The 27,436-nt window shown below is 55.0% G+C and overlaps 8 protein-coding genes and 1 non-coding gene across 9 annotated transcripts; 3 read left to right on the forward strand and 6 right to left on the reverse strand.

The window, feature by feature from the left end:
* Positions 1–225: 225 nt before the first annotated feature.
* Positions 226–1,490, reverse strand: BBK36DRAFT_1171242 (hypothetical protein; the record flags this gene model as incomplete). Its single annotated transcript, XM_024895548.1, has 3 exons — positions 226–771; positions 813–1,330; positions 1,457–1,490. The coding sequence occupies 3 exons, from the start codon at positions 1,488–1,490 to the stop codon at positions 226–228; spliced, it is 1,098 nt and encodes a 365-aa protein (XP_024747103.1).
* An 897-nt stretch (positions 1,491–2,387) lies between these two features.
* Positions 2,388–5,221, forward strand: BBK36DRAFT_1125541 (hypothetical protein; the record flags this gene model as incomplete). Its single annotated transcript, XM_024891294.1, has 4 exons — positions 2,388–2,619; positions 2,681–4,059; positions 4,120–4,918; positions 5,016–5,221. The coding sequence occupies 4 exons, from the start codon at positions 2,388–2,390 to the stop codon at positions 5,219–5,221; spliced, it is 2,616 nt and encodes an 871-aa protein (XP_024747104.1).
* Positions 5,222–5,754: 533 nt separating this feature from the next.
* On the reverse strand, positions 5,755–6,862 carry BBK36DRAFT_1171244 (hypothetical protein; the record flags this gene model as incomplete). The annotated part of the gene is made up of 2 exons (XM_024895549.1): positions 5,755–5,878; positions 6,138–6,862. The coding sequence occupies 2 exons, from the start codon at positions 6,860–6,862 to the stop codon at positions 5,755–5,757; spliced, it is 849 nt and encodes a 282-aa protein (XP_024747105.1).
* Positions 6,863–9,763: 2,901 nt separating this feature from the next.
* On the reverse strand, positions 9,764–9,835 carry BBK36DRAFT_t156. The gene has a single exon. It is a non-coding gene; the product is annotated as a tRNA-Asp (tRNA).
* Positions 9,836–10,236: 401 nt separating this feature from the next.
* BBK36DRAFT_1136190 (WD40 repeat-like protein) lies at positions 10,237–13,272 on the reverse strand. Its single transcript, XM_024892896.1, has 3 exons — positions 12,558–13,272; positions 10,593–12,476; positions 10,237–10,541 (listed from the first exon to the last, which is right to left on the reverse strand). Exons 1-3 carry the CDS (start codon positions 12,931–12,933, stop codon positions 10,282–10,284), a joined length of 2,520 nt encoding a protein of 839 aa, XP_024747106.1. The 5' UTR covers positions 12,934–13,272; the 3' UTR covers positions 10,237–10,281.
* Positions 13,273–13,647: 375 nt separating this feature from the next.
* On the reverse strand, positions 13,648–15,698 carry BBK36DRAFT_1125508 (HET-domain-containing protein; the record flags this gene model as incomplete). Its single annotated transcript, XM_024891289.1, has 2 exons — positions 13,648–15,242; positions 15,305–15,698. 2 exons carry the CDS (start codon positions 15,696–15,698, stop codon positions 13,648–13,650), a joined length of 1,989 nt encoding a protein of 662 aa, XP_024747107.1.
* A 1,268-nt stretch (positions 15,699–16,966) lies between these two features.
* Positions 16,967–17,685, reverse strand: BBK36DRAFT_1088606 (hypothetical protein; the record flags this gene model as incomplete). The annotated part of the gene is made up of 3 exons (XM_024888993.1): positions 16,967–17,138; positions 17,223–17,446; positions 17,521–17,685. Coding segments are annotated over 3 exons (561 nt in total), but the record flags the coding sequence as incomplete, so codon positions are not given.
* A 2,928-nt stretch (positions 17,686–20,613) lies between these two features.
* Positions 20,614–22,104, forward strand: BBK36DRAFT_1125788 (hypothetical protein; the record flags this gene model as incomplete). Its single annotated transcript, XM_024891315.1, has 1 exon — positions 20,614–22,104. One exon carries the CDS (start codon positions 20,614–20,616, stop codon positions 22,102–22,104), a length of 1,491 nt encoding a protein of 496 aa, XP_024747109.1.
* Positions 22,105–23,101: 997 nt separating this feature from the next.
* BBK36DRAFT_1136191 (hypothetical protein) lies at positions 23,102–27,279 on the forward strand (the record flags this gene model as incomplete). The annotated part of the gene is made up of 9 exons (XM_024892897.1): positions 23,102–23,184; positions 23,286–23,524; positions 23,604–23,832; positions 23,893–24,298; positions 24,373–24,586; positions 24,682–25,631; positions 25,690–25,782; positions 25,871–26,236; positions 26,292–27,279. The coding sequence occupies exons 2-9, from the start codon at positions 23,462–23,464 to the stop codon at positions 27,277–27,279; spliced, it is 3,309 nt and encodes a 1,102-aa protein (XP_024747110.1). The 5' UTR covers positions 23,102–23,184; positions 23,286–23,461.
* Between the last annotated feature and the right edge of the window lie 157 nt (positions 27,280–27,436).

Raw genomic sequence — 27,436 nt, forward strand, 5'->3', positions numbered from 1 at the left:
AAAAAGAAGACAGAGCAAAAACATAAAGAAAGAAGAAAAAGAAGGAAATGCAGCAAAAGGAAAAGGGGGAAAAAGGAAGCCAAAGAAAAAGAAACCCTCCCTAATCCAGCCACATATATAAGCCCGCTCTAATCAAACACGGACACAAAGTCCATTCTCCCAAACGCCTGACATTGAAAGAACTTGTAACGAAAAAAAAGGCCGCTCATGGCGAATGTTGCAGGTTTAGTCCTCCTTGGAAGCGGTTGTTAGCTGGATCTCCTCTCTGCTTTCGACAAGGCTTCGCTTATCAGGTACCTCTCGGGGGCTGGCGAGTGCAACGCTGCCGCTTATAGAGTCGGGGCGTCCGTGTCCCAGGCGGCCACTTCGGACGCTTGCACCGTCGCCTTGCTTAGCATAGAGACTGTTGCGCTCGCTGGGAATCGCCGGGGCCACCCCGGTTGCCGAGTATATGCTGTTCCGCTCTGCGCCGATCCTGGAAGCGTTGTGAAGGCTGGATGTTGGCCCGATGCTGGACGGGTCGATGTTGGCGCTGAGCACGCTCAGGGGTAGGCTCTCGCGACTGCCGCCCCAGAGCGACGACGGCGCAAGGGCGCGGACAGACGCATCGGTGTCCATCGACCGACGACGCCCTCGCTTACTCGACGACGCCAGAGTCAGGATGGAGGCATTGTCCGTGAGAAGGTTGTTGGCCGTGGCCGAAGCGTACGTCGTCAGATGGTTTGACGGCATGAGATGCGCCGGTATGGCGAAGCCGTCGGGAATGGCTGGCTGAACTGGATCGACTGGGTGATGCTGTGAGTGGGCGCCACGGGGGCCTGCCCGTGGGGGGCAAGAGATTGAATCGTGGTCAGCGTCGTCGCGAGCGACCTGACCGATGGCGAAGGGCTTGAGAATGTGCTATCGCCGCCTCGCCTGGATTCGTGACCTTCGCCAACCGTCCTGCTTGTTCTCGTCACTGTGCTCGGCGCGCGACTCGGTGCGATGACGGATCGAGGGGCGTCGGTTTCGGTCTCGGTCGAGATGGTCGTGGTCAAACTCATCCCGCCGGAGGTCTGTGGTGCACAGCCATCTGCCGAGTAGCGGGTTGGCGGATCTATCGTGGAGAGACTGCAGTCGGTACGGCCGGTAGCGAATGAATAGGAGCTCTGCTGGCCGTTGGGGTGGTTGTTGCTGACGTGCCCGGACTGAGGATACGGGTTGTTGAGCTTGGGGCCGCGTCGTATCCGTATGTGTCGCTTCTGTCGCTCGCCATCGGAGGACGACTTGAAGTTGGTGAGCTTCTTGACCCACGTCGAGAATGGTCTGCGCCGATGCTGTACTGGGCCATCTATGCAGCTGTCAGCTCTGAGGGCCGCGGAAAGCCGTGGAGGAGGCTGCTTGGGCTGAAACGCATGATGTGACGACGGGGCATGTTCGGGCGGAAAGAGGGAGGTGAAGAGCAAGGAGACGGTACCGTGAGGCGCTGGAATCAAGTCGGTGGTCGCCATCAAGGGCGAAAGAGGTGGACTGCCGCGGGCGCGGCTCCAGGAGACGGCCGGTGTGTTGTTGACGCGAGAGTAAACAAGGAGGTAGGTAAACGGGCAACGGCGTCAGGCAGAGATGGAGATGGAGATGGAGATGCGGATGCGGATGCAGATGGAGACAAGAGATGGGAATTGCACGGGCGAGACGGGGTTCGACGAGGCTACGGCACACGGGGGCGGTGGTCCAGCTGATTGGGGTCTCAGGGGCGAGGCTGCACAAGGGACGATGGATGCGACGAGCAGGACGGCCTTGCGGGAGTCAAGAGGCACAGGACGGATCGCGACAGAATTCGATACCCAGAATGGGCATCCAAGCATGCTGATGGTGCAACGCTAAGAGGCAATAGCGCCGGATCACGGTGGGAGCATCATTTCGGCATCCAGGCGGCTGTCACGTGACGGCCCAGGATCACATGAAGGAGAGCCCCGAGCAGCTGACGATGACGAAATGCCGCTGCCAAATCGGGCCTGTGGAGGGTCTGGGCTCCATCTCGTGGAATTGCTGGCTGCGCTTCAGCCTCTCGCTGCTGCAGCCTGCCGCCATCATCAGTTGCCAAACGGCGTCTCCGTTGAATCCCCTCAGATCTTGCGGAACTCTGACATTCGCGTCCCCGCGTTTCAACGTCCCTCCGCGGCACTTCTTCGTCGATCCTGACTCAGCCTGGCGATCGATGCCCGGAATGGTGGCGCCTCATCTTACTCGACCCCAGCCTGCGTCTCGATACTCGACAGGATCAGCCCCAGCTCGTCACCGCCGGGAGTCTCTCCAGCAAGTCCAGATTGGCTGCTGCTACTTACATACTGTATCGTACGCCAACTTCGGGCTTCCTCTCGACTACGTGTCATGACGCATCATGTGCCATGTCCATCAGGCCGCTGCCAGAGGATGTCGTGGGCAAAATCAGGTCCTCGTCGACCATCACTTCGCTGAACGGCGTCGTCTGTGGCCTTCTCAAGAACTCTCTTGATGCCGGCGCTACCAAGGTCAACATCGTTGTTGAGTATGGTCGCGGGAATTGTATCGTAGAAGATAACGGGCTAGGCATTGTGCCTGGCGATTTCTCAGAAGATGGAGGGCTTGGAAGATCATACTGTATGGTGCAGCTTCTGTGCGTGCGTGACTGTGATACTGACTGGTTCCTTTTCGTGTCAAGATACATCCAAATTCCCACCCCAACATGGACTCTATGGCCGACAAGGAACGTTCCTGGCTTCACTGTCTTCACTGTCTCTCCTTACGATCACGTCCCATCATTACCGTCACAACTCGCACAACTCCATTTCGATTCACCACGGCAAGCTGCTGAAGAGGCAGACGCCGTCTCCGGCCGGAGAGCGGTTCCACGCTTTTGACCACGGCACACGAATCACTGTTAACGACCTATTTGGCTCGCTTCCCGTACGCGTCAAGCATCGTGCAACGCTCTTCTCGGACCGGCCTGGGCTTGACAAGGAATGGGGGCGCCTCGTTCACGATGTCGTCGGCTTGCTCGTATCTTGGCCCTCTGGAGTCACCGTGTCCTTGCGTGAAACCAAGGGACAGCGCGAACTGCGCCTGAAGCCGCCGGACAATGCAAACATGGTCTCCAGGGCGTTGCGGTTCTTCACCCAAGCCTCACTCGCAGACTCTGGTGACGTAGATTCCTGGGTGCCAGTATCAGCGACCGCCGGCCACGTCACGATCAAGGGGTGCATTTCGCTGCAGCCTGTTGCCACGCGCCGAACTCAGTTTATGAGCGTGGGGATACTGCCTGTCTCGAACGAGTATGGAAGTAATGTTCTGTATGAAGAAGTGAACAAGATGTTTAAAGCTTCAAGCTTCGGAGGAGTTGAGCACCAAGAAGGCATGGCCGTTGACGAGACGGGGCCCAACTCTCAGAAGAGGAGCAAGGGGGCGGATCGATGGCCCATGTTTTATCTTCGAATCACACTGAAAGGGGCCGAGGATGTTTTTAACATGGACGATAATTCACGACACTCGCAGGGAGACCTTGAGAGAATCATAGGCGTATTGAGAGCCGTCATCTACAGCTTCTTGAACAAGCATCACCTGCGCCCGCAAAAGATTCAATCTTCTTCAGACAAGTCTTTGTTTTCGACCGCGCCGCGACGTAGCTCAGCCCGGGCTCCCAAGGGACGTCAACCCGCGCCGGCTGCAACTTCAACAGCTTCATCCTCGCAGAGTTTACCACCTGATCCCACGCCATCTCTACCAGACAGTCCTTTTGACGCCTGGGATAGAGTCAAGGTCGGCCCTCGAACTGAGCGGCGGCCGACAACGGAGGTGACGCAGCAGCATGAAACGAGATCAAGTAGCTCAGAACCGGTTATGACGGATAGGCTGATTGGCGAGGGAGGAAGGCTGCTCCGCAAACCTTTTGATCTTTCAGACCCCGTCAGTCCAGGCGTCAAGGGCAGAAAGCTTGACGACGCCGGTACGCAGAGTGAGCCCGAGATGGCCTCCATGACACTGGCCGAGCGTACAAAAAGAGCGGCAGAAGACTTGACACGTGCGGAGGTAAAACGTCCGAGGGTGAGCGGGTCAGGTGTCAAGGGTGGGAGGTCGACTGTGAGAAAAGAGGCGGTTGAGAAGAAGCCACCAAGCGAGTGGCTGCAGAGCATCCTCAAGTCGTGGAACAACCCCGTGTTTGAACCGACTCAGCCTTGCGTGCCACGCATCAACGACGACGCACCAGCGCCAATGCGTGATGCGGCAACAACTCTCGGCTCGCGTCGATGCTGCGCCGACGACAACGGAGGGGTCCGCTTCGAGGCTGCGTCCATGGGCTTGCAGGGTCGGGTGTCGCGATCGGCGTTGGCAGAGGCGGAAGTCGTCGCACAGGTTGACAGGAAGTTCATCCTGCTGAAACTTCCCCTGCGCAACGTGACGGACGGGCGAGAGCCGAGCAGCTCGTGCGCCCTTGTGATGCTCGATCAGCATGCTGCGGACGAGAGGTGTCGCCTGGAGGAGCTCACGGCGGGCTATTTCACGCAGGACAGTTCTGCTGGAGTCACCAGAGCGGTCGTCGAGGCTCTTGACAAACCCCTGATATTTGAGGTCTCGGAGCGGGAACAGGAACTGCTATCGCGGTATCAAGAGCATCTCCAAGCGTGGGGTATTCACTGTAGGATTGAGCGCCGAACAAGACCTTTGAAAGAAGCGCAGGATGGGTGCACGGTGATGGTGACTGCTCTCCCCCCAAGCATACTCCAGCGCTGCCGCACCGAGCCGCGGCTTTTGGTGGAGCTCTTGCGCAAGGAGATCTGGAGGCTCAATGACGAGGGGATTATCCCTGCGCGGCCGCACAGCGGCGGTGATGCAGATGGAAGGCCCACGGCGGATTTGCGTGGGTGTCCGAGAGGGATCCTGGAGCTGTTGCACTCGAGGGCTTGTCGAAGTATGTTTCAATCTCTCTATCCCTTTACTGACCGATTTCTGTCGTGCGTTTTGAGTATGAGAACTTGCTGACGATGGTGGTTGTTGTGTAGGTGCCATCATGTTTAATGATGCCCTTTCGGCGGAAGAGTGCGAGGGGCTCGTGAGGCGGCTTGCGAGATGCGCGTTTCCTTTCCAGTGCGCGCATGGGAGGCCGAGTCTGGTGCCGCTGGTTGATTTGGGAGGGGCTCGCGGGAGGGGATGGGATGGGGATGGGAGTGTTGATGTGAGGAGGTGGAAGAGGTGGATGGGGGAATGAAGATGTTGAGCATGTATATACAGGATGGCTGGGTCTATGCTGCGCACTTATAGGATCTGCTTCATGTTTGCATTGCTATGGAGTTTGGGATTAGAGGCCTTTGAGGATGATTCCGAGGTCGTATACGTCAATGAAGAGCCAATCTCTCTCAAAATACCATGGACGTGACTCATTAAACAACTTGGTATCCAACTATATACATCCAAAAGGACAACAACCCCGAGACGTCGTAACCCCCCCACGACGATCAAGGTACACATATTATGAAGCCCGCCTGACACACAAAAAAAAGAGATAAACGCCCGCAATGCAACAGTTTGGCCTCTTTTTGCCTTCCCGTATCCCCCTTTGTGAACCCAAGTAGAGAAGAAGAAATATGGTATAATGGGGGGGGGGGGGGGGGGGGGGGATACAATAGGGTAAGATTTTTTTCATACCAAGAAAAAAAGATGTAGTAGGAGGAGGGGGGATATTATACCAAAAGGAGGAGGGGGAGGGGATATATATTGGGAAAAAGGTAAGGAGCACTTTTTTCAGCCCTGCTTTTGCTTTGCGGCCTCTTCTTCCTTTTTGCGCTGCTCGGCGGCTTCTTTGCTCTTCTTGATCTCGTCGGGGGTCATTTTGACCCATTCGTTGATGTCGCGGTTCCAGCGATGTCTGTGAGAAGTTCAATGCGTTAGCGAGAATTCGTTCCAATTCCGACTCAGTTGGATAGAAAAGTAAAACAATGTGGTAAACGTGAAGAAAAGGGGGAAGAGGGGGCTGGTCTGTAAGCCAAAGCAAGGGAGGCGCTTTTCGCGGGGCTGACTATGCCAAGGCCTTCCAGCCTCGCATACTGACGACAGCCACTTTTTCCCTTCTCTTCCTCCCATTCTTCTCATCCACAAAGAAAGAAGAAAAAAAAGTGTCAACTCACCCCTGAAACTCCTCGACGACGAGGCTCTTGTCGCCGTACTCGGCGCGCAGAATCTCCTCAAAGTTGTAGGGGATGCGGGCCTTGACGCCCTCGAACTCGGTGACGCGCATGGGCCAGAGGTCCTGGCTGGCGTAGCGGTGCTTGTTCTTGCAGCTCCAGACGCCCGGGCGGTCGGCCTCGCGCTCACGCACGCCGGTGATGTCGATGAACATGCCGTTGGAGGTGTCGATCCAGCGGGCGTCGATGATGTTCATGCCGTCGCCGCGGTCAATGTCGACGTGGTGCGGGTTGACGTCGAGCAGGTAGGTGCGGGAGGCGCCGCTGTCGGCGTCGACGACGTGCGTGTGCTCGGTGCGGTTGAGGTTGTCGCCCAGCCAGGTCATGGTGGCGTTGGAGACCTGGACGTCGAGGTCGTAGTCCCACGGCATGATCTGGCCGTTCCACCACCAGCCCAGCAGCGTGCCGTGGGCCAGCCACGTCTCGACGCCGTGCTCGTGCAGCGTCGTCAGGTAGCTGCGGATCAGCTGCCGCAGCACGTCGCGGTGCTCGCCGTAGGGCACCTCGGCCTTGAAGTAGCGCTTGTCGTAGTGGCCCAGCGCCAGGCTGCCGCCGGGCTCATTGAAGTACTTGGGCGTCTTGGCGGCGGCGCGGCGGAAGTTGGATGTGGGCGAGGCGACGGCGGCGGAGGCGGCCAGGAGGAGCCATGTCCAGGATGAGGCTATCATGATGGGCGGCGGGCTGTGAGTGTTGCGGACGAGGGGGGGACGAGGCTGCGGAAGAGAGCAGTTTCGAGTAGAGGAGGCGAGAGAGAGTCGCGACTCCAGGTGACGAGGACGGCCGAGACGGGAAGCTGTGTGAGATCTGTGAACCCCTGATCGGTGAATCGCAGATGGACAATTGGGATGGAGCTATCGGGTCCCGTCGAGTAGTAGTTGTAGATCCAAGGGGTTCCTGTGTCCAGAAAAATAGTAGTACTATTCTTATTATCGCATGTAGATCGTCCGGGCTCGTTTCGAAGAGAGCAGTTCCAAGCGAGTGTATGAGTTCCGAGACAAAAAGGAACGGAGCAACTAATAGGGCGGAACCAAGGAAGTGAAAAGAGATCAAAAGAGAGAAACTAGGTACAAGTGACAACAAATAGGAGGAAGTGTTATTAGGAAAAAAGAATGCAAGAGTAAAAAACCAGGCAGAGAGACTAAGAAGGCAAAAAAGGGGACAGGGGAGAGACGAGGAGGAGGAGGCCAAGGTTGAGTGAGAATATGGGGGAGAACGGGCAAGGATGGATGGCGTGGTGGGTAGCCGTGCGCTTTTCGGTGGTGGTGGTGGTGGTGGTGCGCGTCCAGGTCGACAAGGACGGGATTGCGATGCCGGTGACTTTGCACCTTTGCGCGCGTGCCTGCAGGCTTTGCTGTTGCTGTTGCTGTTGGGCGGATGTAGCAGTAGTAGCAGCCGCAGCAGCAGAGCAGATAATGAAGCTCTGGCGGGAGGCTCAAGCTCGGATGAAACAGTGAAGCAGAATGCAGAAACAGTGAGAGATGCCAGGTGAAGAAAGAAGAAGATGGTAAAAGTTGACAGCAGCTCTCCCAGTGCATGAAACCACGCAATTGTCTGACCATGTACGGTACTGGAAAAGAAGATTGATAACAGTTCCCTTTTTTCCGATCCATCATTTTCCGAATCGCCTCGCCTTCTCTTCTTCTTGCTCTGACATTCGCCTCGTTGTTATTACGTGGCTGACAGCAGTATGACGGCGGCCAAGCGGCTGCAAAGGGTTTCGTGCCTTGTTCCACACCAACTTTCTTTCCTTCATCGACTACTATTGTACAGAATTCCCGTGAGGATTGTAGGAGTGTGGAATCAGCACGCTAATGCAGAGACGGGGGGGCCTTGGTGTGAAACCCGGACCAAGCGCTGGGCGAGGGTCATGCGGTGGAGTCTTTTGTTGGAGATGGGAGCTGCGTTGCGTTGCGTCGCCTCGCCTTGGCCTTGTCTTGGCCGGCCTGCAAAAGGACACCAAGATCCGGAGAGACGATGCTCTTCAGAATCATCGATATCATACAGTTATCGTACACCCAATCTTGAACCAGCAGCAGCCATTGTCCGCTGAAGCAAGGTATCTCTCACATCTCCCCTATTTCCCTTCCTCTCTACCTTATCTTCTTCTTCCACCTCCAATCCCCCCCGATCCCAGCTCAAATTCCCCAGAAACGCCCCAAACCCAAGCCAAGCCCATTTCCTCCTCCCCTCCCCCCAAAAAATCCCCACGCTAATCCCCTCCCGGCAACCAGTCGTGTGCAGTTTTCCCTCTTGGAAATAAAATTCCTCGCAATACAACTGCAACCCCCCCCTGCGTCATCGCCCGCAAAGCCACAACGACAAGCCGCTATACCTAATCCCCCCCTTCTTCGAGCCGCGTGTCTCCCATCCAATCAATCCGCTCCATGGTAGCCTCTACCTGACACCACTGCGACACATCACGGGGCGAATCAGGTACCAGAGACTTTTCAATTCTCCGGTCGCACTTCTTCATTCAAATCTCCCCTTTGTCTGTTCCTTTGCCGCTCCCCTGCCCCCTGTCTCTAAAAGGCTCATTTGTCCAAAACCTTACAGAAGGAAGATGCCGACAAGAACAAGGCTTGGGGAAAACGGCAATCATTTCCCGTTTGTCGTCTAGCATGGCCGCTTGAACAATGAGAAACGGGCACACGACACAACGCAAAGACACGTTACTTTCTTGCTTTCGGACAGATGTTTTGAGGCAATCTGTCACACTACATATTACCTTACAACAACACGGGAATAAGAGAATAGCAACAGGGAGCTTCCTTGGTTGCTTGCTATTATGCTTGCCGTCTTTGCTTTCAGAGATGACGAATGCATACATACAGTAGTATTTCATACTCCGTATCTTCTTCAATCACGCAGTCCTTTCTGCTCGTCCCAGCCCATCTGCCCATGTCGCACAGCGCGCGTCCCCATCCAAGGCAAATCCGTGCCGGTTCTGTCTACTCCATAATAAGGTAACCTATCTATCTATAGCATATATGACTCCAGACCACTGGCAAGCATCAAGCGATTTGCCCATACTAGTACATACATACCCATCACCAAGTTAGAAAGAACCCACAAAGGCCCTGTCGATAACTCCGTAGAAATTCTAGAACCACCATCCGCTCCCTCGTCTACCAGACCTGAGAACGCGTATACTACTACTTACTACCTAGCAAATGCCTGCCTATCTGGACTACAAAGTTCGGCACGCGGTAGCCTTTTTAGACTGCTCCTTTGCATGCCGTATTTTCCGGGAAAAAGAAAAAGCATCCACAACTTGCAACCCTCCCTCCAAGCCGCAGCGCCTACGCCAGCAAAGTCGGGAGGAAAATGCCGATCGGCCCGGCAATTCTGTCGTAAGGCCTTGTGTTTGGTGTCGGTTTCAGTTGCATAGCATGCACGGGTATGTAATAGCATTTCGCATTCATTCGCTGTCAAATCGATGCATCCTGAAAGACAAAAAAGAGAGCCGTTTCATCAAGATGGAAGAAATGTATCATATATATATATATGGTGATGGAAACGACAAAAAAAAAAAGAGCAAAAAAATCAACCTCTTAAGAGGCTTGGCGGATCTCTCCCGCCGGGAATTGAACCCGGGTCTCAAGCGTGACAAGCTTGCATACTGACCACTATACTACGGAAGACGTTTCAGGCGTTGCGCGCCTGTTGTAGCGGATCACTGTTGAAGGGACGCCACTTATTTTGTCTTATAAGGCTCGAGCTGCTGCTTCGGATCAACAGCCTCGCTAAGGCGCAAGAGAGGCAGCAACTCGCAGGACAAGTTTATCAACACAAGAAATTGCCAAGAAACGGGCATAGCGAAAAGAAGACAAGGCGCACAGGAACCATGTTGTCGGGTATCGTCGAGTAGCAACTCTCTTCAACGCATGTACACGCTACAATTTATACACTGTGAAGAAAACAGAAAGCCCCAAGAGATAACAAAAACACATGCTTCTCCAGAAACATCTCTACCACGCCCATTCCCAAAGTCCATCATTTCTATTCGTCATCACCATCGTCATCACTCGTTTTGACAAATAGAAATGACCAACTTTTGACGACAAACCCCATTGTTGTTGAACCATCACTACCGCGCAAACACCTTGACAATGCCGTCGCCCCCTCCGCTCACCACCCACTTGCCGTCCTGACTCCATACGCATGTGCAGATGCCTTCGCCACGCATCACCCGGTGGCTTGTAATCTCTTGGATACATGTCCTCTTCTCCAGGCTCCAGAACCGGAGGGACGCGTCGTGGCCGGCGCTCACCAGCTCGCGCCCGTCTGGGCTGAGCGACAGGCTGGAAATGGCGTCGGGGTGAGCCAGCATGTTGTATGTACATTGGCCTGGAACATGTTAGCACTCTTTCACCTTTATCGCATCGGGACTTAACATACCGCTGTTGGCGTCAAAGAACCGTACAAAGCGATCCTCGTGGCCAGTAATGATAGTGCCCTCAACGCCGGAGCCAGCCATTGACCGTCCGCCCGTCGGTCCTCCCATGGCAGGATCCTCCTCCCCGCCGATATTGATCCCGTGATGCTGGTTGGCCTGGTCCAGCCCGATGGTCGTCGCCACGACCGCATTGACGCTCGTCTTGATTGTGCCGTCGTACGTCTCCAAGCTGTCCATGCTGCCAATCTGCTCACCGGTCTTCGTATCGTACACCAGGACGGCCGCGTCCGAGTACGAGACCACAAACGTCTCTCCCGAGCTTCCCAGAGGCGTGATACATGTCGGGCTGGCCTTGGAGCCATCTTGCCTAGATATAACGTGGACGAGGGTATGGTTAAAGGGCGAGTTGGAAGCCACGGTAGGTTGTGGGGTGTTGGAGAATCCGCTGCCGGAACTCATAGAGTTGCCACGCACCCGTCCTCTTCCTCCCGATGGGGGCTGAGGTCTAGGCTGCGGCGAGGTCAACTGAGGAGGCGCGCTGACCGACCAGAGCCGCACGGTGCCATCTGCCGCGCCAGACACGAGCAGTATCCGGTCAGGGGTTCCGTAGTTGCTGGAGCTGCCAAAGACCGATCCTAGCGTCGTCGGCAGAACGCAGAGCGCCCACACGGCATCCGTATGTCCCTCCAGCGTCCCCTTGGGATCAACCCTGCCGCGTTCCCAGACCCGAACAGTGGCATCCTGGCCGCCAGAGAAGATCCAGCCATCGCCCTGAGCACGGCCTCCGGTGGAAAAGTTCGGCGCAGGTGACCATGCCGCAAGTGACAACACGGCCCCATTGTGGCCGCGGTGTGTAAAGTTTGCCGTCACGTCCAGATCTGAAGCCGCATTGTTGGAAGCGGCAACGTTGCCGTCTAGCCGTGGAATATGGAACCGCTTGATCATGCCGTCATCGCCGGCTGTGCAAATCTCGGGCTCCCCAGGGCTGCCACCACCCGAAAAGATGACGGTTCGGACAGTATCGAGATGACCTCTCAGCCCAAATCGCAGCTTGAAGCTTGCGCTCTCGGCCTTCTGAGTCGCGCCCAAGTCGTGGTCACTGCCGCGCCTCTTGGACATGGAGCTCTTTCGCCGGTGAGTTCCCGGACCCCGGCTTGGGGACTTTGACAGGTAGTCGGCGTTGGGGAAGGCATCGGTATCGGATCGGTAAGACGTAGGTTGAGACGTCGGCTGGCCAGACGTCGTTTCCGGGAACGAGCCATCTGGGAACTCCCAGCCCTCAGGGTCGGGAGCAGCAGGCGGCTTCTCTCTCAGCTCGACAGACTCCTCCAATCCGCCCATCGTTTCATTTGAGTGGTTAGGTCGCGGCATACCGTCTTCGACGGGGCGCGTTGTAACTGAGATGGGCTGCTGCTGTTGTTGCTGTTGCTGTTGCTGCTGCCACTCGTTTGAGCTGTGAAACAGAGACGACTGCTGATGCTCATTCACGGAGCGCCCCATTTGGGACTGCATTTCAGGAGCGTTTGGGCCAAACTTGGACGGCTGCTGCTGCTGCTGCATCTGCGGTATAGAATTTGGGCCTTGGTGCTGTCTTGAGTTCATGTCCTGCATGTGGTTCGGGCCCTGTCGCATGGGAAGCTGGTACTGCCGTTCCATGAGCGGCGCCCCCGGCATACCAAACGCCTCGGCGTCTCGTAAATCTTCCAGCATCGGCAGCGGCGGTGACTCGCGCGGTGGTAGAGGATTCGCAGGGGTGACCATGAGATACATGAATTCGGACTGGCACTGGTCCAGGAACGTCTTGAGCTCCGTCCGCTGCGTCTCGTCGTCGGTCCTCTCGACTTGGACGCCTTCAACGCCCGGCACTGCTTGGTTCTCCGACGAGGCTGATACTACGTGTTAGCAACAGCTAAATTCCAAAACCCCATATCGTCGTAGGGAAAAGGGCATAGAAGGGGGCGTCCTACATCGCAGCTTCTCCTGGATCCTGGCGGCGCGGTCATTCTTGGCAGCTTCTTCAGCCTCTGCAGCATCTGCGCCCTTGAGCTGCGCGGCCTGGTCTTTGATCTTGCGCTCGAGGATGGACACGTATTTCTTCAGCGCCTTCTGCGTGGCGTCGGCCCTCCTCGCCTGGCCCTCGAGGTTGGCTATCCTGCCCTTCATCTCCTGCTTCTCAATCTCCCAGGCATTCCGGTCGCGCTCATGTCTGTGCCACTCGGTCTGCAGGAAGCGCATCACGCCCTGCAGCGTATATTCCGTGGCCTGGGGCTGGTTGGGCCCATTGCCCTGTAGCGCGCTGTTGAGATCCATTCCGCCAATGCCGTTGCCAATGTTCGAGCCCATTACGGCGCGCCAGGTTCAGCTGCGAGGGTGCATCGAAGAGTCGAGAGCTTCTGTTCAGTTGCGCGCGAGGAAGAGCTCCCCCAAGCTGGGCCTCAGAGGGGCGGCAATCCAGAGGCAGGGCAAGATGCAGAGAGCTCCCACGCGCCCTGAGCACTCTGGAAAAGGAAGAATCAAAGCTGCCGCGGCGTGTCTCGTGTGTTCGGCTCACTGTGTCCGCAACTGACGTCGTCCCGGCGCGTGAGTCGGCCGCTGCGGTGAAATGGCCTTTGTTGAGGTGATGCGTCTCAACATTCAGGTTCGACTCGAGTTCTTGTGCACAAGCTCTGGCGAATAGGTGGCCGTATGCCGTCCCTGTCGTTCTACCTAGCGCTGCTAGGCTGGGGTACTGGCCAATCAGGGCGCGCGGCTGCCCGTGAGGCCGCAAGGCATCAACCTTTATCGGCCCCCTGAGGCTGCAGCAACTGCAGCTTGATAGCGGGGTCCTTTTGGGGGACTGTCCACTGTAAGAAACCGCTGCACGATCATTGATGGTAAGGTTGTGCTGCTTTGGCGAGAGTAGCATCGATGACGCCGTTACGCGGATATGCTTACATCAGCTTGAAGATGGAGCATGTTGATGTCCGAGATCAAGGGAGTGCAGCAGAAGATGCCGGAGCTTCCACAAAACGCACACATCGATTCCTGTCATGGATGACTGTCAAAATAACCAGATATTCACACCAACTCAAGCGTCTTCATATCGGCATCTTCCCACCACTCTATCCCATACGTCTTCCCAACTCCTATCCTATAATAACTGCCATCGTTCCTTTGCCGCACCATCAACACCCAGTAGTGTCGAAGCTTCTTGGACACAGTCGTTCCAAGGCGTCTCTCAGCTTGCTCGTCTCGTCGGCTGATGGTGCCCATCAAAGCGAGAGCCAGAACTACTCCAGAGGTGGCATCTTCGGAGGCGAGGTCAAACACGGTCCATCCGATAGGGGCGCCATCTTTGTCCAGGACGAATTGAGCCATGGAGCTGGTCAACTTGGCGTGGGATGATGCTATATCCGCGAGAATGGCTGCAGTGACGGGGTGCCCTTCACTCTGAAAATCCATCACCATTGACACCCTTGACACGCGTTTTGCTCGTGCTTGCATGCTCAGTCGTCTCATGTCACCGTCCTTGAAAGCGATTGAGCCGCATTGATTCTTGGCTCTGTCAATAGTCAGATATCGGACACCGCACGGAACGTGAGCCCACGTCCAGGTTGGCAGCTTTAGAGGATCCGAGACGGCCGACCCCTCTATTCTCCTGGTGACCTGCCAGAGCAGTTGGTTGGGAAGAGACTCTTTCCACACGCCAAAGGCATATTCGCAGGCAATCTTCTTTCCCAGTTCCATTCGCAGCCCTTCCAGTGCAATCAACCTGTCCGTTGCAAAGGTCAATTGGCGGTCGCTGTACTGCTCAACGACATTCTTCCAGCGTGTGTTCCGCGATACGCTGTAACATCGCTCGCCTGTCTCGCGCTGCGTGATGGCTTTACATGACCAGATGATGGCTCCTTTGGTGAAGAAAACGATGCGCCTGGACAGGAGCCACTCCTGGGTAGCCCAGGCGCGGCTATTGAGTGCACCAAATTCCGGAAACGTGTTGGCAGCGGTGTCACGTCGAATGGTTGCAAACACCTGTATCCCGGACGCATCGCCTGCTTCTGCGTCCTTTTCACACCCCGAGAAGAAGTTCTGAATCTTTACAGAAGCAGGCGGTGAACAACGAGGGAAGAGGAACCCTTCCCAGCAACCAGGAGTGTGAGAAGCAGCTATGGTGGTTTCGGCCTGCTCGTATATCGATCCCATACGCTTGGACTCTTTCACCCAGTCCTGATGGTCATCTTGCACAATGCAGAGCGAGTCGATCCAGACATAGGCGAGGCCGATGTTGCGGGTAACGGTGATGGCATCCTGGAACGTTTTGGGAATCGAAGCCCAAGGAATGTGCTGAAGATGACTATGGAGGTTTGCTTGAGTGGTCTTGAGGGGCTGCCTCCCAGCAGAACCCCAGCAGTGGCTCAGGGTTGCATATCTTCCTCGTCTACCCTCTGACGGCAATAGTCTCACAGTATTCCCAGAAACAAGAATGACTCTGCTGGGTAGCTGTGGAAGCTGAGATTCGTCAATGACACTTCCTGAAAGGGTTTCCCAGCAGCACGCATGATCCCTTTTACATGCGTCTACCCATCTCCTGAGCAACGAGACCGCTTCATCACACTCCGGACTCTTCAGTGCGGGCCTGCCTACGATATCATGACGGCCATGTGGGCCTTTGCCTATCTTTAGCTGTAAGTCGATTGTCGTCTCGCCCATACCTGTCACATGAAAGCTCACGTACGCTGCCCCTGGGTGTAGAGCCGGATCTTGGCCTGTATCAGCCGTCCAGTGGTTGCCTCGGTAGCAGAGACTTTGAACCCCGTCAGGTGCGAGCCCCCGGTCGGTAGATCAGGGAACGTCGATCCCTGGGAATCTGATTTTGGCTCGAGAATGACGGCATCCGGAGCTAGTGAAAGCCTCGCCAGCGGATCGTGAAGGCTATTGCACGATGAACGAAGCAGAGCCTCCTGAATGAGGGCGCACAATCGGCATTCTGATGCCGATCGAGCCAGAGCAGAGCCGTCGTCTAGCAAGACCATGCCCTGCCTGGCTCCCAGACGGGACGCCAGGCTGGCGGGCAGGCCTCGCCTCAGAGCGCCAAGGGAGATGGAGCCGCACCGCTCGCACAGCTCCATGATCCGCGTTTGCCCAAGTAGCTGCTGGCGAACACCAGCCACCATTCTTCTATCGAGGACAGTGGCTGCTTGTGCTTCCTGTGCCGTTGCGAGGCGGCTGATGGTTGTCTGAAGGAGCAGGTCGTTGACTAATTACTACTAGGTAGTCAGATGAGGGAGCTACCCGGTTGTGGCATGGCGCCCCGAATAACCTTGGCGGTAAGCCAAGTCTCAAAGCCTCCGATCGAAGCTCATGATGGCTGCTCCGGATAGGGAATGAAGCGCATCATGTGATGGCTTGGGCTTGGATAGTAGGCTTTCCGATCCAACAGTGCAGAGAACGGCAAGCCCGGTGAGCTGCAGAGCGGTGGATGACGGCAAAGAGTCTGATGAACGACAAGATTCTACCATTTGAGTCGAGCCAAGAGAGGACCTAAGAATGAAAGGCGCTGCCTTCATCCTACCGACTTCTTCAATCTCGCCTCTTACCACTTGCTTGCTGAATTTCTCTTACTGAGGGTCTAAACGGGCAGTAAGTGAAGAATTTTCCTATTCTTTTGTCTTGTGTCTTTCTCGATTTTTTTTTTTTCCCTCAAGCTGCCGGAGACGAAAAGCTCAGTAATACAGCTCTCGGACAGCTGAGATGAGGTGACGGGATGAACATAACGTCAATGGCGCATAGCCTCAGCTCCGACAAGCCCGGCAGTTTCGGGAGGAGGTGCGACACCGAGAGCCGCCTGGAAGCTGAGCTACTTACACAGCTAACAGCTCCCTGAAGTAGTATCTAGTTCCTTATTCTTACTGTGAGTGCGGGAAAACAGAAGATTCGCAGGAGCTGAGCTTCCGGGTCGGTTTAACACATGTCAAACTTGACAGAGTTCTGACATGAGCATCCCATGTCGCCACTTACATGATCGCAACTCACGTCACGTCAAAAGAACCATGTTTTGAAATTTATCGCACGTCATGTATATTGATTAGATTCAGATACATAATTTTACAAAAAATCAATCAATAATTGTTGAAGTAGCTTGACGAGATATTACGGTTTAGGAGCTCTCGTCGAAGTGTTGACCAAACCTCAAGCTTGAAGAGCCAGTCTCTTTGTCTTCGTGTACTTCTCCCACAATCAAACAACCGTGCCTCTCGCACGATGGGTATCAACTAGAGAAGGCCTCAATACCACGTCTCAAGCCCGTTGCGCCTTAGACAACAGTGCCGGCGGTGCCATGGGGGTGTACCGTCGCGCCCGGCGCTGCTGGTGCTGTAGGTGCTGCTGGCGCTGCTGGTGCTGCTGGCGGTGGTGCGGTATTGCCGGTGACACCAGTATCTCCAGAAACACCGGAAACGCCAGAGGCTGGTCGTTCTTTGGTGTGGTGGTGAGTGGGCTCATTGTCCAGAGTCCGTCGGTGAGCTCTGTAGAGCAGGGCTTCAATGATGAGATTACATAGGATAAAGAAGCTGGTCGGTGTGTGAGCTGATGAGAACAGTTACAACTAGGAGAGGAGAGACGATCGTTGAAAGGGGAGAACAAGGTCAGCTTACAAGGCGAGGAAGGTAAATGCTTCAACCGCGTGCTTCCTGCCACATTGTCCACCCACGGGAATGCCCCTTCTGCATCTATGGTGACTCCATCTCTGAGCGGTGAAGATGAATGCCGTGAGCCACAAATAGCTAAAGATGAGATGGAGGGGACTCAGATGCCCTCCGTATCTTGGCAACCACGGGGCGGCCATTCCAATGAGGTACACCACCATTGTGATGACAGCCTGGGGATAATCATGTTAGTTCATTGACATCCACGAGACCAGAGAAGACCAAGTTGAAGTGGGAATAGACGAACAATGACTTCAATGTAGACGATATCCACGCCGCGGTTCGAGAAACGCTCCAGGAAGTTGCCTACGATACCAACGACGATAATGGAAGAAATGAAGGTCATAAGGTAGCAGAAGAAGGAAGCTGCTCGAAGAGCAGTGTTCTCCATGCGATTGGCAAACCGCGCCATGTTGAAGATCTTCGGGAGGTTATCTTTGGTAGAATGATACCTAACGGCAGTCTGTCCAAGATAAAGAAATTAGAAAAGGGAGAAGAAAAAAAAAGAAAATGGATGAAGCGCAGGAGCTGTGGTAGCTTCTATATAAGTTGAAGTGTCAATGACAAAACATACCTCAGGCTGATCTCATGACAGCCCCATTCGCCTCACAACACCATCTTTACGTCACAGTGCCAAAGTACATGTAGCCGTCCGCACTTCTCGAGACCAAAAAAATGCTTGGCTTCAACAAACTTTGGCCATTATGAAGATAAGAGAAGGACATCTCCCGAGGGAATGCTGAAGTTGGGGCCGGGTGGCTTGTTGGGCCGGGTAGCTAGCATTGCTGTAACAGAGCAGCCGCCCTGCTTTAGGGCGTGGGTGTCATGCTTACAATGGAGAGTCGCAGCAGCCACATCATGCCAGCGGTGTCGAGACCCCCTCCCAAGGCCGACATCTACCAGCATGTATTGGAATCAAGTGCCCGGGTTGCTTAAGTTGCTCCTGTAGCTTTGTCGATGGCCCGGGTTTCCACGCGAGTTTGTTTTGTCTTAAAACGTCCTGGGGACTTGTTTACAGAGTTGGTCGGATGGGTAGCTCTGCCGTTCGCTCCGAGACGAAGCTGCAATAGAGCTTATCATACGATGGTGGGTGAGATTGTGTCAATGTCTGGTGCTTTCATGCTTCTAGTTGGATGTGATGAAAAAGCTTGGTAGCGGCTAGGGCTCACGCGATCCGATGCCTTGAAGCCATTGTGTTGGCGAGATTGATTTGCGGCTCGGTAGGCGTTTGTAGATGTAGATCGAATCAAGCTTGTGCTGCTGATGGTTGTACTTTGTGAAACCTCCTACATTTAAAGGGGGGGGGGGGGGGGGATTTGCATTCAAGAAGCTGGGGGTGAGCGTTTTTAAACAGAACCAAAGTGCTGTCCCCATCAAGTTGAAGTGAGATGGGGGGAGGTTGGCAATCGCCTGACGTTGGTATTTTATGCGCGGTTCTTTGTTCTTTTGGTTGGTTTCCGAAATGTTTCTGCACCTTATTCTTGGACTGAGACTCTTGTCTTTGTCTTGCGTGATATGGCATGTATACTGCCTTGCAAGAAGAGGCGATTTTGTCGTTGATATACCCATTTGTTCTACGATTGATAGGGTACATGATGCGTAGGTAAAAGACGGGTCTGGTACCTATCGTCTCGGTATTTTCGGCTTACTTTTAATTACCTGGAGAAGGTGTTGATGGGAAAATCCTGGCTGGAATCCGTCTTTGCCGTGATTCATAGTAATTGGCGAGTGGGTAGTTGGCTTCTAGAATGCGAGTGTAAGTGAGGTTGTAACTCGGGGACACCTCGCGTTCACATGGTACGATTGTGTTTTTTAGGAGTTGTGCGTATAAATGACTGAGATCCCCTGAAAATTGGTAAAGCAAAGAGAGAAAAAAAAGGGGGGGCTTAGTTTCACGTTATCCTGACGAATATATAGAACTTCTGGCATGTGAAGGAGGCAGGGCAATAAGGATTACGCGATCAAGCGAAGTGCAGCAATGAGGGCATCAACACTATACTACGCTCTTCAAGTTTGCAAATGGCGCAAACAAGTTTTACTTTGTGTCGGTCAATCCGTCGACAGGGCATACATGCAATCCCAGAACGCCCAGAATGCTGTCCAAATAAGAGTCGTTCGGTTGTGACGTATCTCGTATGAGGTAAGGTATCTCAAGACATCCACCTACCGAGATGAGTGAACTATCCCAGACACCACACAAGCTATACTAGAATGCAACAAAGGTAAGAGTTAAATACGGATATTAAATAGTAGTAGATTGCGGCGCTTCTTTGGTTACCATCGATGATGCCTGAATTCAGGGTAGGTAGGTAGGTAGGTGGTGACAACTTGCGGTGACATTTTACGACTTACACCGGCTGGTTTTGGCTGTACAAGTATGAGGCGGCCCAGAATCTCATGCCCGACTGCATTCGAGCTCTCCAACCCCCTACAAGAGTTTTGAATCGTAATGTACAAGTCCCGGAAAGCTGAAGCGGGAAGAATCAAGTGTGTGCTTTCGGCATTCAGGACATGCGCTATCAACCCGTCGCTTCACGGCGTCACCTCTGATAGCAACATTGAAGAGTTTGTCCGTGTATCTTCAAGTGAAAATACCCTCGACTGATGCCTCCATCCAGGCACTACTACGAGTAATACTTGCAACGTCTACGACTAATAAGGTAATACCAATCAGTACCCTCGTCGTCTGTGTAACCCGAGAAACGGGCAGTGCCAATCGTTTGTCTCTCCCCTGGCGGCAAATCATTTACCCCGCCGTTCGCCAGCAAACAATCGCAGCCACCTCAGCTTTGAGGCCCTATAAAATCATCCAGCAAGGCACATGGACGCTAGGCACCGACTTGGCAGTAGCAGCACAGGTACGATACAGTATCTCTAGTATCATCCGACCGCCTTGGGTCTTATCGCGGCTGAACCGACTCCATCCATCGTGACCGTGATCACGACGATAGTAGATGCTCGTGCTGAGAGAGCTCTGCACCTGTTGGGCCTCTTCTTCGTCCATGCACCGAAGCTTCGCCTCCCTCTCTGCTCTCTGCTGTACAGTACATACAAACATACGGCCACTACGCGGACCACTTATTCTCAGCAAGCAGCAGCACCAGCTTCGGCATCGGCATCAGCAATCAGCCAGCGCCAGACCCAGACCCAGACCCAGAGCCCCGGCTGTTTAGCCTCCGTTGCTTAGCTCGCCAGCATGGCCTCAGCGTCCTGGTCCCAGCGGCGGCGGCGGCGAGATGAAGACGACTACATTCCCTTCGGACCGCCTTCGCTGCCCAGCACCCAGACTCACCTCGACACCATGGCGTCGGCCGACCTTGGCTGGCCACCGCCCGTCACCATGTCCGACTCGAGCGACGACGACCTGGCCGACCACCGCGCGGCCGCACGACACTTTGCCCGCCGGAGCCAGCTGCCGCCCGGCATCAACGATGGCTTCATGACACGGTCCGCCGACCGATACTCGCCCGACATCTACTCGGTCGCGTCCGATCCCGACCCCCCGAGCCAGGCGCCGATGATGTCCGCGCTCGACGCCGGCATGCAGTCGCAGTACGCCGGCAGACACTCGCAGTACTACGCTTCCCGGACGCCCAACCCCGGGCCCCAGATCAAGCCGCATCTGTCGTCCCTCGATATCCCACGCCGCTACGGCAGCAATGCCATCCTCGACATGTATGCGCTCACCTACGTCAGCGAACCGGACCCGAATCTGCTGTGTCCGATTTGCCACGACCCCCTCGTCGATCCCGTCACGACGCCGTGCGATCATACCTTTTGCTACCGCTGCTTGCGCAGAAGCATGGCGTCGAGCCCTGCGGGCGGTGCCTGCCCCATTGACAGAGAGCCTCTGCTGTGGACAGACTGTTCCAGCTCTATACGGCTGATCCGCACTCAGCTTAATAACCTGATCGTCAAGTGCCCTCACCACGGCAGAGGCTGTGAAGAGGAGATGAGGCGGGAGGTGGTGGAGCGGCACGCCACTGTCGAGTGCAGCTTTCGAGAGTTCCCCTGCCCGGACGCCGACTGCGAAAAGACAATTCGCTACAAGCCGACGGACGACAAGTGCCACCATCAAGAGGCCAGTTGCATCTTCTGCGACGCCATCATCGAGGACGCCGACCGCGATATCCACTTGCTCCAGTGCCCCAAGAGCAAAACCCGATGCGCCGACTGTTGGTCGCTGATTCTCCGCGAGCAAGAGGACGGCCATCGAAACCTAGATTGCGACGCCATCGAGGTGGGATGCCGATTCCAAACCGCCGGCTGTCCGGTGAGGGTTCCGCGCGCGCACCAAGAGCTCCATGCCCTGTCCTGCCCGTTCCACCCGGATTCACCATCCGGTGCCATCATACGCAGTCAGCGTGAGCTCATAGAGACGTACAACAGCTTGGGAAGCCAGCTCCGCCACCTGCGGGCCAGGCAGGAGGAGACAAGCCGGCGGCTCGACCACGTCGCCGGGCCGGCTCTGCGCCCGGGTGACCCGGGCTTCAGGGAACCAAGGCCGATGCCAGACCTGGATGCCGGCTTCGAAGAGGTGCACCACAACCTGAGCAATCTCGAGGCTCGGCAGAGCATGTGGATGGTCACCCAGCTCATGCCCGTCCGGGAAGAGATTGTGGAGCTACGCAATACCAACAACATGCTTCGCATGCAAGTTAATTACCTTTTAAGCCGCGTCCGCGATGAAGGACAGCCACGACCGACATCTAGCGGAACGACAAGGCCCACGTCGATGGGCTCCGACACGGTGGCGCGGGAGCCGATGCCTCCCATGATGCGCCAGAGACGGCGGTCCTCCGCTGCAGACGTTGACCTTCCCCGATTATAGATAGCGATTCCCTGCTCTTTTTTTTCTTCTTTTTGTCAGGTAATGAACCCATTTGGAGCGATACTGCGATGATGAGCACGGGCTTTCGCCGAGCAAATACATTAAACACGGCGTCTAAAACTAGGAACAATTTGCTGGGCTCTGTTTGTGCCTTGCTTTTCTTTGTCTTCTCGAGGGATCATGGGAGCCATCCACCTTGCTAGTTCTGGCATTCCCAGGCGAATATGCGCAGCTGCTTCTACTCCTTGTCAGATTGGTGGAAATGAAGGAATAGAAGGGGGGAGGGAAGGGTTTATCCCCCTCAGCGTCTGGTGCTATCTATTCTTTGGTGTCGACAACTCCGCCATCCCACGCAAATGGAGCGAGTGCGAAGATCGAAGATCGGGTTTACGGACGGGAGGAGGGGAGAGAGATCCGCACCTGGGCAGATCAAGATGAATGCTGACTTCATTTGCCAGTCCCGTCTTCTACAGAGGCCGATCTCGCAAAGCCTCCGATGACTGGGCAACTCTCAGGAAGCGGAGTTTGGGGGTTCGCTGGACCTTGACATACGAAGTAGCACTAAATTCATGTCAATATAACTGCATGTCTGTGGTGGCTGCGGAGTTCTGATGCAGCTGTGGACGGTGCTAGTAGTAGAAGCAGCCGGAGCATGGCTGTGAGGCAATTCAGATATCTCAACACATGAACTGTGATGGCCCAAGTTTCTTTTCTTCCTTGATCACGATGCCTTTTATCTGCGAAATTTCAACAGAGTGTCTTTGAGCAAACTCCGAGCGAAGCAGTAAGCAGATGGTGATGCCTCACTCTAACCTACTTGTCCGCTTACTCTTGTTGCTTGACGAATAAGACCACAGCAGCCGCTTACCAAAGCATGATTGGCTGCTCCCACTAAACGGCAACTCCAATCAAGTCGACATACTAAGGCTATCAGGACCTACGAAACGGCACGAAGCCAGATGAGCAAAGAGACCAGTCGCCTCTCAACCATCTTCCTGTAGCCGCTGGCGAGGCTCAGTTACTCGACAGCAAACACTAGCGCGCCCGGCCTATTACAGGGGCTGCCCGCTGAAGCCGTCTGCTAGCACATCCTACAGTAGCACCAGGTGGCAGCGGCCCCGCACAGCGCTCAAGCTCGACGCAGGCAGACGACATCACATCGACCGTCTGCTCCACCGAGGCGGCCATCTTTGTCAGCCTCGCCGTTCCTTCTACTTCTCAACAGCTGTCACCGCGATCCTCCGTTCCGGGTTTCCTTTGTTCACTGTCTCCGTGTCACTGGAATCTGCTGGCAGCTCTCCAAAGCTTCTCCCTTTGGTTTCTTCTTCCCTTTCCTCCTGGTCGACCATCTCTCACCATGGATCCCAACGACCAACCGCCCGCGGGGCCTGACGCACCTGACAAGGAAACGATGGAGCAGGTAAGGCGTCTTGTGCTTCCCCTCTGTCGCTACTTATGCGGCTGATGCTGTGCTCGTACGAATGCTTACGACGCTGTAGATCCGGGCACGGCGTCTGGCCAAGCTGGGCAAGCCCGCAACGCCGAAGCCGGCGGAGAGCAAGCCCCCGGAAGCTGGCAGCTCGACATCATCGCCAGCTCCTCCCGAGACAAACGAGGCGAACAAGACCAAGATCAACATCACACCGGCGGCGGCCTCGCCGGCTCCAAACCCCTTTGAGCAGCTGGGCGTCGGGTCGAGCAGGCCGGCCGAGGCCGCGAGCCCTACAGGTACTACCCTTCGTCTTGCTCGCAAGAGGTCCGCCTCCCAAGTTGACGACGTCCTTTCAGCGCCGCCGCCCCCGCGCAAGCCTACGCCCGCACAGGTCGAGTCGGACGAGGACTACGCCGATAGAGTGCTCAGCCAAATCTTCCGCATCACGGCCGATCCCCACCGGATGACACAGGGCCACCACCGTCTGACCTTTCTCCCGAACCTCAACCAAGAGCTGGTCGATTCCGGGGAGCCCCTGAAGCTGTCCGTCAACAACCTGGACCAGGCCATCATAGAGGCTTGCAGCAGCTTGCCCCACGACAAGCCCCTGATGCAGTATCTGCTGCCGTGCTGGAAGAGAGCCGTGAAAGCGGCTGCGGGGAACAAACAGACAAGTGGCGTCAGGTTCGAGATTCATGAGGAGTCGAAGCGCCTTTGCATGAGCAACTGCCTGTTTGCCGTCACCATGCCGGTGCTATATGGGTTAGTTGCAGCTTGAAGTTCTGGTTCATTGCCCCTTTTGATATCTTTTCCATAACTGATGCTTTCTTGTTCAGCCGCGAGCCGAATCCGGAGCATGACACCATTGCTCCTTATCTCTTGAGGAGTCCTATCGACGAAGAGGGGATATGCTTTGACTTCATCAAAGAAGCAATCAAGCGATTTGACGATGACGAAGCCTTTCCCGCCATTTTCAACGATGCCATGGTCAAGATCAGCACCCAGCTTGCGGGCATGTCCATGGGTGACGATTATAAGCCCCATGTTCAGGTCAGTCTCCCCCCTCCCCTTTATCCGCTAGGGACTTCGTATCTTTCGCTCCATCTCCAGACGTTCGATGAGCTAACGCATGATGAGGCTTACAGGCGCTGGTGACATATACGCGTTTCCCTATCCTCATAACTAATCTCGCAAAGCACGCTTGCTTTAAGCTTGCCGTGTCCGCCCACAATATTGAGAGGAGCACTATTCTCGGCCCTTTCTTCCGTCTCTCCCCTCTACAGCCAGAAGTGATCAAGAGCTACTTCCCTGGCTCTCGGACTTTAGACAAGGCCCGTATCACAAATGCCCAAGACGCTCTGCGAATGGTGCTGAGGACGCACCAAGACGACTTGTTCGTCATCACGAATGCTTTCATCCGGGCAGGGCCCGATACGAGGAACCGCACACTAGACTGGTTCGCTTACATTCTAAACACGAACCATAAGCGGAGAGCAATGCAGGTAGACCCTAGAGAAGTCGCCTCGGACGGCTTCATGATGAACGTGACGACGATTCTGGATCGATTCTGTGAACCCTTCATGGAAAACGACTTCAGCAAAATAGACAAGATTGACGTACGGTACTTTAGGAGACAGCCACGAGTCGACATCAGCGATGAGACCAAGCTCAACGCCGACCAAGCTGCCGCCGAAAAGTACTATGCCCAAAAGGAGGAGGGGGAATCAAACTTCATCACCGAAGCCTTCTTTTTGACGCTGGCTGCTCATCACTACGGAAGTGAGGCGCTCAACTCTCAGCTGAAAAACCTCGACCGGGAAATCAAGTACCTGGAGAAGCATATCAGGGCCATGGAGGCGGAGCGCCCCAAGCTGGCGAATTCTCCGCACCAGCTGAGGTTGTTTGAGGAGACGCTCAAGCGTCACACCAACGTCCTGGAGAAGACGATAGCGCTCAAGTACTCGATAGAGGGCGTTCTTCTTGACGAGAGGATGCAGAGCACCTCTTTGCGGTTCATGCGATATGTCACTGTGTGGCTGCTTCGAATCGCGACGGGGGCTGACTATAAGCCTGGACTCGAATCTGAGACTATCAAGTAAGTTTCCATCTCAGCATTGGTACTCGAAACGGGGCGACTCTAATTCTCTCGCTAGGTTGCCTATCGAACTAGGGCACTCTGATGCCTTTGCGTATCTTCCGGAGTACACACTTCAAAACATCGTCGATAACTTCAAGTTTGTGTTCCGGTAAGTAGCTTATCCGTCGACTCAGGGCTTCCTTTCCGCTTGTCCCTGATATCTGCGCGAGCCCCTTTAACTGACCGTCCCTTGACAGATGGCTGCCTACCATTCTTCCTAGCGCGGTGGGAGAAGAAATGATTGCCTTGTGCATCACATTTCTCCGATCCTCGGAACACATCAAAAACCCTTACCTCAAGTCATCACTGGTGTCTCTGCTCTTCTCCGGCACCTGGCCCTTTATGCACCTTAAGAGAGGTGTCTTGGGTGACCAGCTCATCTCCCTCAAGTTTGCCAACGACTATCTCCTGCACGCCCTCATCAAGTTTTACATTGAATGCGAGTCCACGGGAGCCAACTCACAATTCTACGACAAGTTCAACATTCGGTATGAGATCTTCCAGGTCATCAAATGCGTGTGGGTCAACGACGTCTACAGACAGCAACTCATCAAGGAGAGCAAGTGAGTAAAACAGAGGATAACTTTGTTTCGGCATGGCATCTAATTCAAATCCTAGGGTCAACCGGGGCTTTTTTGTCCAGTTTGTCAACATGCTTCTGAACGACACCACTTACGTCCTGGATGAAGCCTTTACGAAATTCCCCAAGATCCGCACCCTCGAGAAAGAACTCGAGGATCGCAGCCTCTCGACAGAAGACCGGCAGAAGAAGGAGGAAGAGCTGCAGACTCTGGGAAGCCAGGCGACATCCTACATGCAGCTGGCCAACGAGACACTCGAAATGATGAAGCTGTTTACAAAGACGCTTAGCGAGGCTTTTACCATGCCCGAAATTGTGTCGCGTTTGGCGAGCATGCTGAACTACAACCTCGAGACGTTGGCCGGTAAGAAGGCTGCCGCCGAGTTGAGTGTCTCCAACAGGGAAAAGTACCACTTCCGGCCGATACAGCTGCTGTCTGATTTTGTCGACATTTACCTGAACCTTGGGTCATCCCGGGTCTTTATCGAAGCCGTCGCTGCCGATGGCCGCTCATACAAGCCAGAGGTTCTTGACCGTGTCTCTCGCATCCTTTCGACAAAGCACCACAAGGACGCCGCGGACATTGCCCGGTGGGACAAGCTCAAGCTCAAGTTTATCGAGGCAAAGGAGCTGCTGGACCAGGCCGAGCTTGACCTCGGAGACATCCCGCCCGAGTTTGAGGATCCCATCATGGGAGAGCTGATGAAGGATCCCGTGCTCCTGCCGAGCAGGCACATTGTCGATCGGTCGACGATTGTGCAGCATCTGCTGAGCGATCCGAAGGATCCGTTTACGCGGCAGCCCATGTCGATTGATGACGCGATCCCTCAGACGGAGCTGAAGGAGAAGATTGAGGCGTGGCGGCAGGAGAGAATTCAAGCAGCCAAGGAGAAGATGGCGGGAGAAGCCGAGCAGAAGACGGCGGAAGGAGCCGAGCAGAAGACTGCGGAAGAAGCCGAGGCGAAGGCAGCGGGAGAACCCGAGGATAAGGTGGAAGGCGAAGCTATGGACACTGCTGAGGGGTAGGGGGCGACGCTGGGCGCTGATGATGATGACGACCTTGCAATGAGGGTACATATTCTTCCCGCACCCTTCTCCCTCCCCTTTGAAGCAACTGTGAATAGAGAGCAGAAAAGATGAATCTGCTTGTATATTCCTCCCCCATTCTCATGACCATGGTTTC

Source organism: Trichoderma citrinoviride (assembly GCF_003025115.1).
Source record: "Trichoderma citrinoviride strain TUCIM 6016 unplaced genomic scaffold BBK36scaffold_12, whole genome shotgun sequence".
Lineage (NCBI taxonomy): Eukaryota > Fungi > Ascomycota > Sordariomycetes > Hypocreales > Hypocreaceae > Trichoderma > Trichoderma citrinoviride.